The 14,379-nt window shown below is 44.4% G+C and overlaps 1 protein-coding gene across 1 annotated transcript in view; it reads right to left on the reverse strand.

The window, feature by feature from the left end:
* Nucleotides 1–14,379, reverse strand: part of nalcn (sodium leak channel, non-selective) — a 271,182-nt gene that overhangs the window by 208,830 nt on the left and 47,973 nt on the right. The window contains exons 9-11 of the mRNA XM_064975662.1: nucleotides 12,351–12,502; nucleotides 8,273–8,415; nucleotides 6,747–6,851 (exon numbers count right to left, since the gene is read on the reverse strand). Coding sequence (XP_064831734.1) covers nucleotides 6,747–6,851; nucleotides 8,273–8,415; nucleotides 12,351–12,502 — 400 coding nt within the window. The remainder of the gene's footprint in view (nucleotides 1–6,746; nucleotides 6,852–8,272; nucleotides 8,416–12,350; nucleotides 12,503–14,379) is intronic.

A 14,379-nucleotide genomic window follows, 5' to 3' on the forward strand; every position in this document is an offset into this window, starting at 1 on the left:
TTTGTAGAGATTTCGACTTTCCGTTAACTTTTAACAATGTTTTGGTAGAGAGATTTGACAACCACCAACACTTTCAGGTTCAACCTTTTCTCGGGAGAATTGGGAAAAGGTAAGAAAACAAATCAGTGCTGCTCAATCTTTGAAAAGGATGAGCTACATTTAGAACAGAAAAAATGCACTTGTATTCCCTGACCCGATTCACTGTGTCCTGATTCTTGCTGTGAAAATTCTAAAATAAGTAGTCGTATGGTCGAGAATGGTTATTTCTCTCATACACCTCGTCCATCCTATTTTTCTTCCTTCTCCTATCCCTGTTTTCATTACTCCTCCTTCTACTCCCATCTCTCTTCGACCCTCCTCCCTATCATTTCCTCCTTTGTTGATTCTACACCTGTCCTATGCCTCCTCTCCCCTTTCCTCCTTCTCCCTACCTACACCCCTTAGTCTTGTTTTCCATTTAGGTAGCTTAATACAAACTTTTATTCTAAGCCAACAATGGGTGCAGTTAACTGAAGTATAGGTGATACAACCATGTATCACAAGCTACAATTATCTCCCTTTCCATCCATTCCTCCCACTTCACCCTCCGCGGGCTCGATTGGCATCCCCAAGGAAACACCAAGTGGAACTCTAGAAGGCCACAGGGCTGTGATGTTTGGTGCAGTAATTTTCAAGTAAAAAAATGTGTGCTGTGTTGTCTTATGTCAACAAAGTCAGATCCGCTGCGCTGATGGGCAGGTCTGTCTCACTTTCTGTCTGTGTGTGTGTTTTGGAGTGTGTATCTGTTTTTTTGGTGGATGTGAGGGTATATGGACCTGGCAGAGAGAGTGAAGCAGTATGCCAGTGTTCACACCTTCTCCCTCCCCTCACACGCCCACTCTTGGTATTTTATTAGGACACCCATTAGCTGTTATAGGGGCATAATATAGGGACATTTCAAATGGCATATTATGTATATATACAGTGTTATAACGAATACAGTGTTGGAACGAATAGTGAAACTACAAAAGATTTTTAAAAATCAACATAAATATGGGATCTATTTACAATGGTGTTTGTTCTTCACTGGTTGCTCTTTCATTGTGTGTGTGTGTGTGTGTGTGTGTGTGTGTGTGTGTGTGTGTGTGTGTGTGTGTGTGTGTGTGTGTGTGTGTGTGTGTGTGTGTGTGTGTGTGTGTGTGTGTGTGTGTGTGTGTGTGTGTGTGTGTGTGTGTGTGTGAGTGAGTGAGTGAGTGAGTGAGTGAGTGAGTGAGTGAGTGAGTGAGTGAGTGAGTGAGTGAGTGAGTGAGTGAGTGAGTGAGTGAGTGAGTGAGTGAGTGAGAGAGAGAGAGAGAGAGAGAGAGAGAGAGAGTGTGTGTGTGTGTGAGGGGAGGGAGACTGTGTGAACACTGACATACTGCTCTACTCTTTGCCAGGCCCGTACAACAATACACACCTACCTACCCACCCAAAAACACACATACACACACACTCTCTCCCACTCTCAGTATGACTCATGTGTATGTCTGTCATTTGCCCTATCTCCTGTAGGCTGTGTCTGGCTCTGCGCTGACAGCCGGCCAAATGTCTGGAAGAGCTGTGTGTGTGTGAACACTTGGAGTCTGTTTGAACACTGGCATACCGCTCCACTCTCTCTGCCAGGTTATATACCCATACACACAACCATACTCAAAAACACACAGGCCTGTATAGTGCACTTGATTCACTCAGTTTTGTCACACAACACAATGCCACAGATGTCTCAAGTTTTGAGGGAGCGTGCACTTGACATGCTGACTGCAGAAATGTCCACCAGAGATGTCGCCAGATAATTTAATGTCCCGTCTCTACCATAAGCAGTCTCCGACGTTGTTTTAGAGAATTTGGCAGAACGTCCAACTGGCCTCACAACCACAGACCATGTGTAACCACGCCAGCCCAGGACCTCCACATCCGGCTTGTTCAACTATGGGATTGTATGAGACCAGCCACCCGGACAGCTGATGAAACTGAGGAGTATTTATGTTTGTAATAAAGTCCTTTTGTTGGGAAAAACTCATTCTGATTGGCTGGGCCTGGCTCCCCAGTGGCCCCTGCCCAGTCACGTGAAATCCATAGATTAGAGACTAATGAATTTATTTCAATTGACTGATTTCCTTATATGTAACTCTGTAAAATCGTTGAAATTGTTGCATGTTGTGTTTATATTTTTGTTCAGTATAAATATACATTTATCAGATATACATATACATTGAATGGAAATAAACATTGATAGCCTATATTAATTTGTTTTAGCCCGCGAATCGTACTGGTCCTAAAGGTAAGTTTCCAAGACAGGCTATGTGCATACATTTGGAATTAAATTGTAAAAGAGGAACGTGACAGAGGAATGATATTGCCCAATGAAGGTAGGACAAACTGATAAATAGGCTTACAACAATCCGCTCCAATTCTGTAATTTTGTGTAAAACCAGTTATCAGGGTTGCGAACTGAAATCAGATTGATGTCAAAATCCGAGAGTAAGCTGGTCCACAGTGGTTGGCAAACCAACAACCTTCAGGCCCACAGCCCTGTGCGCTATCATAATCAGAATGCTGACACATAATGGCTCGAGGTGAAAAACAATTAGCCAAATTACAAATCTAAGTCTCTGGTCTGTCCTAGGAGTGAGATCAAAATGTAGGCATTTGGTTGTGTTTATGAACATTAGAATATGATTTGCATTTGAATTCAAATAACAATATGATTTTCATTAGTTTATGTTACTGTAGCCTATATGTAAAAAAGCTCAAATTCAAGTGGACAATCAATTTTATTAGCGGAGAGCCTCAGCACAAAAGCTATAATGGTATTACAATGAATATAAGTGTCGATATGACAGCAGTCAAATAGTAAATGATTGTCAGCTTGTGCTTATATTGTGTGCATCTTCACACAATGGCATCAGTTGGATTTCATTTAGCTGTTTTCGTATCTTTCACTTGCGTGACACACTTAGACATTCATTTGCACTACAACCAAACAAAGTTGTCTCTGGTTTTCCCTTAATTGTGTTCCCTTTATTGTATTCCCATTGTCTTGTCATTCTTCAGCACCGTTTTGGAGTACAACGGCTGTGCAGGTGCCTTATTTTGCACAGAGGGAGCGATATCCCCTCTCACATTGTTCATAGACTTGTTTTCTTTGCAAGAAACTTGTTCCCAAAGACAGTGAGGTGTATATCTTGTCCATGGTGACAATTCTCCCCTTGCACACCCTCATTGTAGCCTACTCCAAGTATGCCAGAGTACACAGATAAGACTTATTTTATTCGGTGGACTGACATATGGTACATACCATTTTAAGATTATGATTAGAATGGATGAATACAATAGTATGGCCCTCTCTGTTCTTACTTCACAATTGGTGATTACATAATTATGCATCGTTCGCTTCCCCTCGCTCATCAACTCCCCCATTCTCTTTTACTTCATTTATTTCATCTGTTCTATGTGTGAAATTAGATTCAGTATAGTTTAGGTTTCGAGGCAATTATCTGGATGATTATCAGCTGGGCTCTGCACTTTCAACTGTCGGAAGAAGCAGTAAAGCCGGCCCTACTGTTGGGAGAAGGAGCAAAGCAGGCCCTACTGTTGGGAGAAGGAGCAAAGCAGGCCCTACTGTTGGGAGAAGGAGCAAAGCAGGCCCTACTGTTGGGAGAAGGAGCAAAACAGCCCCTACTGTTGGGAGAAGGAGCAAAGCAGGCCCTACTGTTGGGAGAAGGAGCAAAGCAGGCCCTACTGTTGGGAGAAGGAGCAAAGCAGGCCCTACTGTTGGGAGAAGGAGCAAAGCAGGCCCTACTGTTGGGAGAAGGAGCAAAACAGGCCCTACTGTTGGGAGAAGGAGCAAAACAGGCCTTACTGTTGGGAGAAGGAGCAAAACAGGCCCTACTGTTGGGAGAAGGAGCAAAGCAGGCTCTACTGTTGGGAGAAGGAGCAAAACAGGCCCTACTGTTGGGAGAAGGAGCAAAACAGGCCCTACTGTTGGGAGAAGGAGCAAAGCAGGCCCTACTGTTGGGAGAAGGAGCAAAGCAGGCCCTACAGTTGGGAGAAGGAGCAAAGCAGGCCCTACTGTTGGGAGAAGGAGCAAAGCAGGCCCTACTGTTGGGAGAAGGAGCAAAGCAGGCCCTACTGTTGGGAGAAGGAGCAAAGCCGGCCCTACTGTTGGGAGAAGGAGCAAAGCAGGCCCTACTGTTGGGAGAAGGAGCAAAGCAGGCCCTACTGTTGGGAGAAGGAGCAAAGCAGGCCCTACTGTTGGGAGAAGGAGCAAAACAGGCCCTACTGTTGGGAGAAGGAGCAAAACAGGCCCTACTGTTGGGAGAAGGAGCAAAACAGGCCCTACTGTTGGGGGAAGGAGCAAAGCAGGCTCTACTGTTGGGAGAAGGAGCAAAACAGGCCCTACTGTTGGGAGAAGGAGCAAAACAGGCCCTACTGTTGGGAGAAGGAGCAAAGCAGGCCCTACTGTTGGGAGAAGGAGCAAAGCAGGCCCTACTGTTGGGAGAAGGAGCAAAGCAGGCCCTACTGTTGGGAGAAGGAGCAAAGCAGGCCCTACTGTTGGGAGAAGGAGCAAAACAGGCCCTACTGTTGGGAGAAGGAGCAAAGCAGGCCCTACTGTTGGGAGAAGGAGCAAAGCAGGCCCTACTGTTGGGAGAAGGAGCAAAGCAGGCCCTACTGTTGGGAGAAGGAGCAAAGCAGGCCCTACTGTTGGGAGAAGGAGCAAAGCAGGCCCTACTGTTGGGAGAAGGAGCAAAGCAGGCCCTACTGTTGGGAGAAGGAGCAAAGCAGGCCCTACTGTTGGGAGAAGGAGCAAAGCAGGCCCTACTGTTGAGAGAAGGAGCAAAGCAGGCCCTACTGTTGGGAGAAGGAGCAAAACAGGCCCTACTGTTGGGAGAAGGAGCAAAGCAGGCCCTACTGTTGGGAGAAGGAGCAAAGCAGGCCCTACTGTTGGGAGAAGGAGCAAAACAGGCCCTACTGTTGGGAGAAGGAGCAAAGCAGGCCCTACTGTTGGGAGAAGGAGCAAAGCAGGCCCTACTGTTGGGAGAAGGAGCAAAGCAGGCCCTACTGTTGGGAGAAGGAGCAAAGCAGGCCCTACTGTTGGGAGAAGGAGCAAAGCAGGCCCTACTGTTGGGAGAAGGAGCAAAGCAGGCCCTACTGTTGGGAGAAGGAGCAAAGCAGGCCCTACTGTTGGGAGAAGGAGCAAAGCAGGCCCTACTGTTGGGAGAAGGAGCAAAGCAGGCCCTACTGTTGGGAGAAGGAGCAAAGCAGGCCCTACTGTTGGGAGAAGGAGCAAAACAGGCCCTACTGTTGGGAGAAGGAGCAAAACAGGCCCTACTGTTGGGAGAAGGAGCAAAGCAGGCCCTACTGTTGGGAGAAGGAGCAAAGCAGGCCCTACTGTTGGGAGAAGGAGCAAAACAGGCTCTACTGTTGGGAGAAGGAGCAAAGCAGGCCCTACAGTTGGGAGAAGCAGTAAAGCAGGCCCTACTGTTGGGAGAAGGAGCAAAGCAGGCCCTACTGTTGGGAGAAGGAGCAAAGCAGGCCCTACTGTTGGGAGAAGGAGCAAAGCAGGCCCTACTGTTGGGAGAAGGAGCAAAGCAGGCCCTACTGTTGGGAGAAGGAGCAAAGCAGGCCCTACTGTTGGGAGAAGGAGCAAAGCAGGCCCTACTGTTGGGAGAAGGAGCAAAACAGGCCCTACTGTTGGGAGAAGGAGCAAAACAGGCCCTACTGTTGGGAGAAGGAGCAAAGCAGGCCCTACTGTTGGGAGAAGGAGCAAAGCAGGCCCTACTGTTGGGAGAAGGAGCAAAACAGGCTCTACTGTTGGGAGAAGGAGGGACAATGGGTGAAAACCATTCAAAAAATGTCATGCCCTCCTAAAGGTCCTGACAGAACTCCAGTTCTGTTTGTGATATTACGATTCTAACGCCTACAGCGTTAAAAAAAAGGCAGCGTAAAAAAAAGACTGCTTTAGCGGTTCAAGTGTTAAGGGAGTGTTAATGCATTTTAATTTCAGAAAGGCATGATTTTCTCCATGCAGCACATATTATACATAAAATACAGTCGTTTTCCCGAAGCAATGTTAAAAGTTCAAGTAGAAATCTCTACAAAGCAGCAAATGAATTGTTTGTTTTTTAAAGTGTGTGTGTGTGTATTATGCCATTCCTGCCCTTTCCCGTCCTCTAACCATCGCTCCATATGATGTCTGACATTCCGCCCCAAACCTGTTCATTTGCATAACTAAGCATCATTACATTTGAGAGTCATGAAAATAGTATGGATGAGAGAAAGGCCATTTTCACATTAAATATGCATTTTCAAACACTGGGCATATGCACTGAACCCCAGAGGGTAGGATAGTGCATTTGCTGAATTAAATCTGATTGCGAGCCCTTATTTCAATAAGCCAGGAGAGAAAGGGAAATAGAAAATGTCCTCTCTCCTCGCCATGATATTGTTCAGGCAGCTGGGATACCAATGAAGAGTGGGCGGATGAACCAGTAACATTGAGACTGGAGGAGCAGATTTAATCAAACCTGACATAGCAATGTTTCTGCCCTGGCTTTGTTTGCTCAGCCCAGTGAGCAAGTCTTACTCTGAACAACCGGAAGTCTCCTACCTGTGATGTTATTTGATAATTTGACAGTGTTATGGCTTTATAAATACATACTCTAATGTGGCTCCGATTGAAGTGTGTGTGCGTGCGTGCGTGCGTGCGTGTGTGTGTGTAACAGTACCTGTGTGGTAGCAGTAGAGGTGGTGCTGCTTCGGGACCCCCACATCTGCTGGAACTGAACTCTGATCTCAGCAAACGTTTCAATGATGACCGCAATGAAAACATTCTGAGAGAGAGAAAGAGAGACGGAGACAGAGCGAGAGGGAGGGGGGGAGGTGGAAAGAAATGAGGAGATACAGGGAGAGAGATAAATAGAAAGAGAAAAGGTGAAGGAGACAGTGAGAGAGAAAGAGTGATATAGAGACAGCGAGCAAACAATGAAGAGGGGAAGAGAAGATCATAACGGACAAAAACTAGACCGTTTCTTCAGGTCTCTGAGCTGGTCTCGCTCTTAGTCATTAGTCCAATTAGAAAGTACACTGATATTCTCACTAAAGAGGAGCAATGGGTGACATCTAACTTGGCAGATAGGATCTGAAATGATACATTTGGGTTGTTTTGGCTCTGTAGTTTGGCACTGGATCTGAAATGATACAATTGGGTTGTTTCGGCTCTGTAGTTTGGCACTTTGGATCTGAAATGATACATTTGGGTTGTTTTGGCTCTGTAGTTTGGCACTGGATCTGAAATGATACAATTGGGTTGTTTCGGCTCTGTAGTTTGGCACTTTGGATCTGAAATGATACATTTGGGTTGTTTTGGCTCTGTAGTTTGGCACTTTGGATCTGAAATGATACAATAACTACGAGGTGAAAATTACAGAGAAATAAATATCATACCCCGCGGAAAATGCTACCCCCCCTGATATTGGTAAAGGTTAGAATGTCTTGGGGGTATGATATTTGTGCCTCACTCATCATTATTCTCAATGCATTCATGATTATCCATAACCATTGTAGCATGTAGAAGTATTTAGACAAATATTATATTCTTATTTGCAATAAAAGTAAATCCAAAATGAAAAAATACATTATTTACCATTCATTTCTATTGGGCACAAAATAATCTGAAACACAAACAAAACATTGACAAGATTGCAGTCACAAACTTGATGTAGTCATTGTGTGTTAGGAATGGGGGATCTTTAATACACATAAGTGAATTTGTCCAAATGGGGGGAATATGTACAAAAGTGCTGTGACTGTTCACCTGATATGGATAGAAATACCCTCAAATGACTTTAACCTCAGAAACATTGCATCATTTTAAATCCAAAGTGCTGGAGTGCAGAGCCAAAACAATCAACAAATGTTCAAATACTTTGACCTATATCTGCAATTCACCAGACACTTGTAGACAAAGTGTCTAATAACGGTGAGTGCATATGTTCTTGTAGGTGGTCCAGCGGGAAATGGAACCCATGACCTTGGCGTTGCTAACCCCATACTCTTACCAACTGTTCCAAACAGGACCACACAGGAGAAGAGTCTCCTCACACAAGATACGAGTGACACTTTTATCTGGCCTGCTACGGTCCATTCTCTTTCACCAGACAAACTGTATTCTTCCATAGGATGACAGGGAGTATAACTGTACCAGTCAAAAGGGACGGGATCGTAGCAAGTCAGATAAATCTGTCTCTTGTACCTTGACAAGCCAGGCGAGGAAGAAGATGAGCGTGATGAAGTAGAAGTAGGAGCGCCAGCGAGGGAAACTGTCGATGGCTCTGTACATAAGGAACACCCATCCCTCCTGAGAGGCTGCCTCGTACACGGTGAAGATACTGGTACCTGGAGAGAGGGAGAGAGTGAGATCAAATGGTTGATTCAATTTGTAGTTGTTAAATTGCTTGCCAATTCTGAAGAAAGATTCAGTCTCTTACAACCCTTTGAGTTGTTTTGGCAATGAGAGTAATTCTGTAATGCATAATAAAGCATCTTTCTATTAAAATGTATTTCATTGAGAGGGAGCGAGAAAGAAAGAGTGAGAAAGAGCGAGAGAGAAGGAGATAGGCTCAGAGACGAGAGCGTGAGACAGAAAGAAAGTTAGGTGGTCCCATGTTGAGCTACATGCATACTACACGCACATTTAGATCAACTATTTGCGTTATACAAAGGCCTCTGTGTAACCAATTAAAAAGTCTCCTTCAGATCCTCCCTTTCACCCCAAACACAATACCTTGCGATTCCCTTGTCATTTGGTATGAAAGAGATTCCTTCGAGCTTACAGGGAGCCATAAAACAGTCATCCCTTTTGAGGATGATACCTACACATGACTTCCCAATAAAGAAGCTTGAAGGTTGTTTTTTAACTGTTTAATTACATAGGGACATACAATTTAAACATCGACAGATTCATTCCACCATCCAACCTTATCTTACACTCATTTCCAGCGCTGAGTTGTAGTAAATCATGAACATTACCAAATGCAATCACTGAATTAGAAATTGGGCATATTCCTTTACATTGGTCTGTTTATGTTGACATGAAAGCATGTACAGTAATAATGACAGTATATTGACAGTGTCACTTTCTGGTCTATAGTTTCCTTCTGATCTAATGGAATGTCCAATGGGCCGTACATTTTAAAAATGTTTCTATGAAACCTTGCATCCCTTGTCTCATGTGGCTTACTGTGGGGTGCTGCCACTGTACCGGGAAACAAGTCACCATGTCACTCACACACACGTTATGTCACTAGAGTTAAGGGTAGCTTCAGCTTCAGTTAAAACTGTAATCTCAAACTGTCTTGATGCAGTCAAGACAAGAACTTGGAGGTAGAAGGCCAGAGGACCTCTGCACACGGACTGATCACACACACACACTCTCTCTCTCTGTATTTGTTGTCTATCATTTGCACTCGTGTTGCTGTTAAATGTGAAATACATGGTTGGCTAACGCCAAACTCCACACCTAACTACCATGGGAAAATAACCTTATTAAATTCACAAATTCAAAAGTGTGTGTGGTCTCTTTGGTTCCTTGTCAACATCTTCTGGGCTGGTAAAATTGTTTCTCAAACACAGTAATGAAAGCATTGGGAGTAATAACCGGTGTCTAAAAACTTGGTCATGTTCATTGGGCACCAATTAAAGAAAACAGACTAAAACAGGGAGGGAATAGTCCAACAAGTAACTTTCGTATACATTTTCAGTGAATCAAAACATCCCCACTGCACAAAGACTTCCATCGCACCCAGACAGATCATAATTATCTCCATGCATCGGTGTCAGACAGATACAGTGCATTCGAAAAATATTCAGACCCCTTCCCTTTCTCCACATTTCGTTACGTTAGAGCATTATTCTAAAATGCATTTTTTTTATTTTATTAAATGTCCTCAATCTACACACAATATCCATATTCAGACCCTTTGCTATGAGACTTGAAATTGAGCTCAGGTGCATCTTGTTTCCATTGATCATCTTTGAGATGTTTCTACAACTTGATTGGATTCCACCTGTGGTAAATTCAATTGATTGGATATGATTTGGAATGGCACAAACATGTCTATTTAAAGGTCCCACAGTTGACAGTGCATTTCAGAGCAAAAAAACAAGCCATGATGTTGAAGGAATTGTCCGAAGAGCACCGGGACAGGATTGTGTTGAGGAACACATCTGGGGAAGGGTACCAAAGCATTTCTGCATCATTAAATGTCCAAGAATACAGTGGCCTCCATCATTCTTAAATGGAAGAAGTTTGGAACTACCAAGAATCTTCCTAGAGCTGGCCAACCGGCCAAACTGAACAATCGGGGAGAAGTTCTTTGGTTAGGGAGATGACCAAGAACTCGATGGTCACTCTGATAGAGCTCCAGAGTTCCTCTATGGAGATCGGAGAACCTTTCAGGACAGCCATTTCTGCCGCACTCCACCAATCATGTCTCTATGGTAGAGTGGCCAGACGGAAGCCAACCCTCAGTAAAAGGCACATGACGGGCCACTTGGATTTTGCCAAAAGGCACCTAAAGACTCTCAGACCATGAGAAACAAGATTCTCTGGTCTGATAAAACCAAAATTGAACTCTATGGCCTGAATGCCAAGCGTCACGTCTGGAGGAAACCTGGCACCATCCCTACTGTGAAGCATGGTGTTGGCAGCATCATGATGTGGGGATGTGGCAGGGAGACTAGTGAGACTAGTCAGAATCGAGGGAAAGTTGAACGGTACATCCTTGATGAAAACCTGCTGCAGGTAGCTCAGGACCTCAGACTGTGGCGAAGGCTCCCTTTCCAACAGGACAACGACCCTAAGCACAGAACCAAGCCAAGGCAGGGCAGGGGTGGCTTCGGGACAAGTCTCAGCCAGAGCCCGGACTTGAACCCAATCGAACATCTCTGGAGAGGCCTGAAAATAGCTGGGGCGCTATTCTCTTGGCACACCTGTATTTGGGGAATGCCCCATCCAACCTGACAGAGCTTGAGAGAGGATCTGCAGAGAAGAATGGGAGAAATTCCCCAAATACAGGTGTGCCAAGCTTGTAGAGTCATACCCAAGAAGACTTGAGGATGTAATCGCTGATAAAGGTGCTTCAACAAAATACTGAGTAAAGGGTCTGAATACTTATGTAAATGAGATATTTCAGTTGTTATCGTTTTAATACATTTGCACAAATTCCTAAAAAAATGTTTTTGCTTTGTCATTATGAGATATTGTGTGTAGATTGATGAGGGGTAAAACACAATTTCATCAATTTTAGAATAAGGCTGTAACTTAACAAAATGTGGAAAAAGTAAAGGGGTCTGAATACTTCCCGAATGCACCGTATGTAGTCTATGTAAGTGCCATAATAACAAGGCTATGCAACATGATTGAATAACATGGTATCATTTTATAAACGATAAACAAGGTCAGTAATACATAAACAGAAGAGAGGGAAAGAGCAGGGCTTCAACTACCCAAGAGCAGTGTGTTTGTGGTCACTACAATGCGTGAAGTAAACACACTGGTAGACAGGGATGCACTTCTTCCTCCAGAAAATACTACTAATCAAGAGAGGGATTGAGAGAACAGAGAGAGAATTAAAGTCTTAACAGAATCCAGGCCTGCATGCCCAGTCTGTCAAGGTCTGTTAATAAGCTCTCTCTCTCCCTCTACCCTCTCTGTATCCATCCCCCCATCCCTATCTCTCTTTCTATCCTTATCTAGCTATTTAGAGATTAGAGCCACTGCTCAGAGTATCCGACACTGGATTTGGGCTCCGCTCAGGTGATAAGAATGAATCCCGCCGCTAAAATGGCCAGAACCCCAGACCAAGGCTCATGTAGTAGCATTTTTTTTTTTTTAGCTTTTTCCGCTTCTGAGAAAAGAACCCAGGGAAGACCAGCCACAATCCACTCCAGTACTGTCCATGGAAATGCTAAGAAATAGAATCCCTATTCTATTTCTATGGAACCGACCCACCTTTTTGGGAAGCACCATGATAACCCTCAACATTCTTGGTCTGATTCATTTCTGCATGGATGTAAACCAACAAAGGTGTTCCAGCAGAGCTGCAATCTGTACATCCGGTTGATGAAGCCGCTGTAGCACAGCTCTAACACACAGACACCAGCCTTGGCATTTTATCATCTAAATTGGTAGTTGTACAAATAAAACTCAAAGTTATTCAGACAGCAGTTACTAAGCTGAACATACAAAACTAGAAATGCTGTGTGCGTGCTTGCATGTGCGTGTACACTCGTGTGGGGGTACACCCGTGTGCATGTGTGTGTGTAAGTACCGAGCTCGTTGAAGCCGCTGTAGCCCAGCTCCTGTCTGCTGAGCCCCAGTTCTTCCAAGTCCACACACTTAAAGCCCAAAGGACACAGGTATCCCTCCCCGTCTGGCGAACAGTGGGTGTCGGGGATGGCCAGGCTGTTCCATGTCACAGTACTGAAAAACACAGAAACACAAACACAAGAAATATTTATTTCATTTTAGAGCTTACTTATGTTTGCCAAGTGCATTGATCATTGAAACTGAAACATCAACATTTAACAATCTCAACTATATACTGAACAAAAATATAAATGCAACAATTTCAAAGATTTTACTGAGTTACAGTTCATAAAAACATAATCAGTCATTTGAAATAAATTCATTAGGCCCTATTCTATGGATTTCACATGACTGGACAAGGGTGCAGCCATGGGTAGGCTTGGGAGGGCATAGGCCCACCCACTTGGGAGCCAGACCCACTCACTGGGGGACCCAGGCCCAGGCCCAGCCAATCAGAATTAGTTTTTCCCCACAAAATAGCTTTATATAAATAACTGTAAACATAAATACTCCTCAGCACCCCCCACCCCCTCCTCAGATGATCCCGCAGGTGAAGAAGCCGGGTGTGGAGGTCCTGGGCTGGCGTGGTTATGAGGCCGGTTGGATGTACTGCCAAATTCTCTAAAATGGCATTGGAGGCAGCTTATGGTAGATAAATGAACACACAATTCTCTGGCAACAGCTCTGTTGAACATTCCTGCAGTCAGCATGCCAAATGCCCTGCTCCCTCAAAACTTGAGACATCTGTGCCATTGTGTCGTGTGACAAAACTGCACATTTTCGAGTGTCCTTTTACTATCCCCAGCACAAGGTGCACCTGTGTAATGATCATGCGGTTTAATCAGCTTCTTGATATGTCACACCTGTCAGGTAGATGGATTATCTTCGCCAAGGAAAAATGCTCACTAACCGGGATGTAAAAAAAAATGTGTGCACAAAATGTATGCTAAATAATATTTACCTTCAACCAATTTCCTTCAGAAATCACATAAACATAATAAGTCCACCTGTGTACAATCTAAGTGTCACATGATCGGTCACATGAACTCAGTATATATATGCACCTGTTCTGAAAGGCCTCAGAGTCTGCAACACCACTAAGCAATGGGCACCACCAAGCAAGCAGCACCATGAAGACCAAGGAGCTCTCCAAACAGGTCAGGGACAAAGTTGTGGAGTACAGATCAGGGTTGGGTTATAAAACAATATCTGAAACTTTGAACATCACACAGAGCACCATTAAATCCATTATTAAAAAATGGAAAAAATATGGCACCACAACAAACCTGCCAAGTGAGGGCCACCCACCAAAACTCACAGACCAGGCAACAAATCAGAGAGGCAACAAAGAGACCAAAGCAAACATGTGTGGTGTTCGCAAAAAGGCATGTGGGAGACTCCCCAAACATATGGAAGATGGTTATCTGGCCAGATAAAAGTAAAATCGAGCTTTTTGGCCATCAAGGAAAGGAAAAGGTCTGGTGCAAACCCAACACCTCTCATCACCCCGAGAACACCATCCCCACCGTGAAGGATGGTGGTGGCAGCATTATGCTGTGGGGATGTTTTTCATTGGCAGGGACTGGGAAACTGGTCAGAATTTAAGGAATGGTGGATGGTGCTAAGTACAGGGAAATTCTTGAGGGAAACCTGTTTTCAGTTTTCCAGAGAATTGAGACTGAGGTTCACCTTCCACCAGGACAATAACCCTTAGCATACTGCTAAAGCAACACTCGAGTGGTTAAAGGGGAAACATTTAAATGTCTTGGAATGGCCTAGTCAAAGCCCAGACCTCAATCCAATTGAGAATCTGTGGTATGACTTAAAGATTGCTGTACACCAGCGGAACCCATCCAACTTGAAGGAGCTGGAGCAGTTTTGCTTTGAAGAATGGGCAAAAATCCCAGTGGCTAGATGTGCCAAGCTTATAGAGACACCCAATAGACTTGCAGCTGTAATTGCTGTAACTGGTGGCTCTTCAAAGTTTTCTG

The sequence above is a fragment of the Oncorhynchus masou genome, chromosome 10 (assembly GCF_036934945.1).
Source record: "Oncorhynchus masou masou isolate Uvic2021 chromosome 10, UVic_Omas_1.1, whole genome shotgun sequence".
Classification (NCBI taxonomy): domain Eukaryota; kingdom Metazoa; phylum Chordata; class Actinopteri; order Salmoniformes; family Salmonidae; genus Oncorhynchus; species Oncorhynchus masou.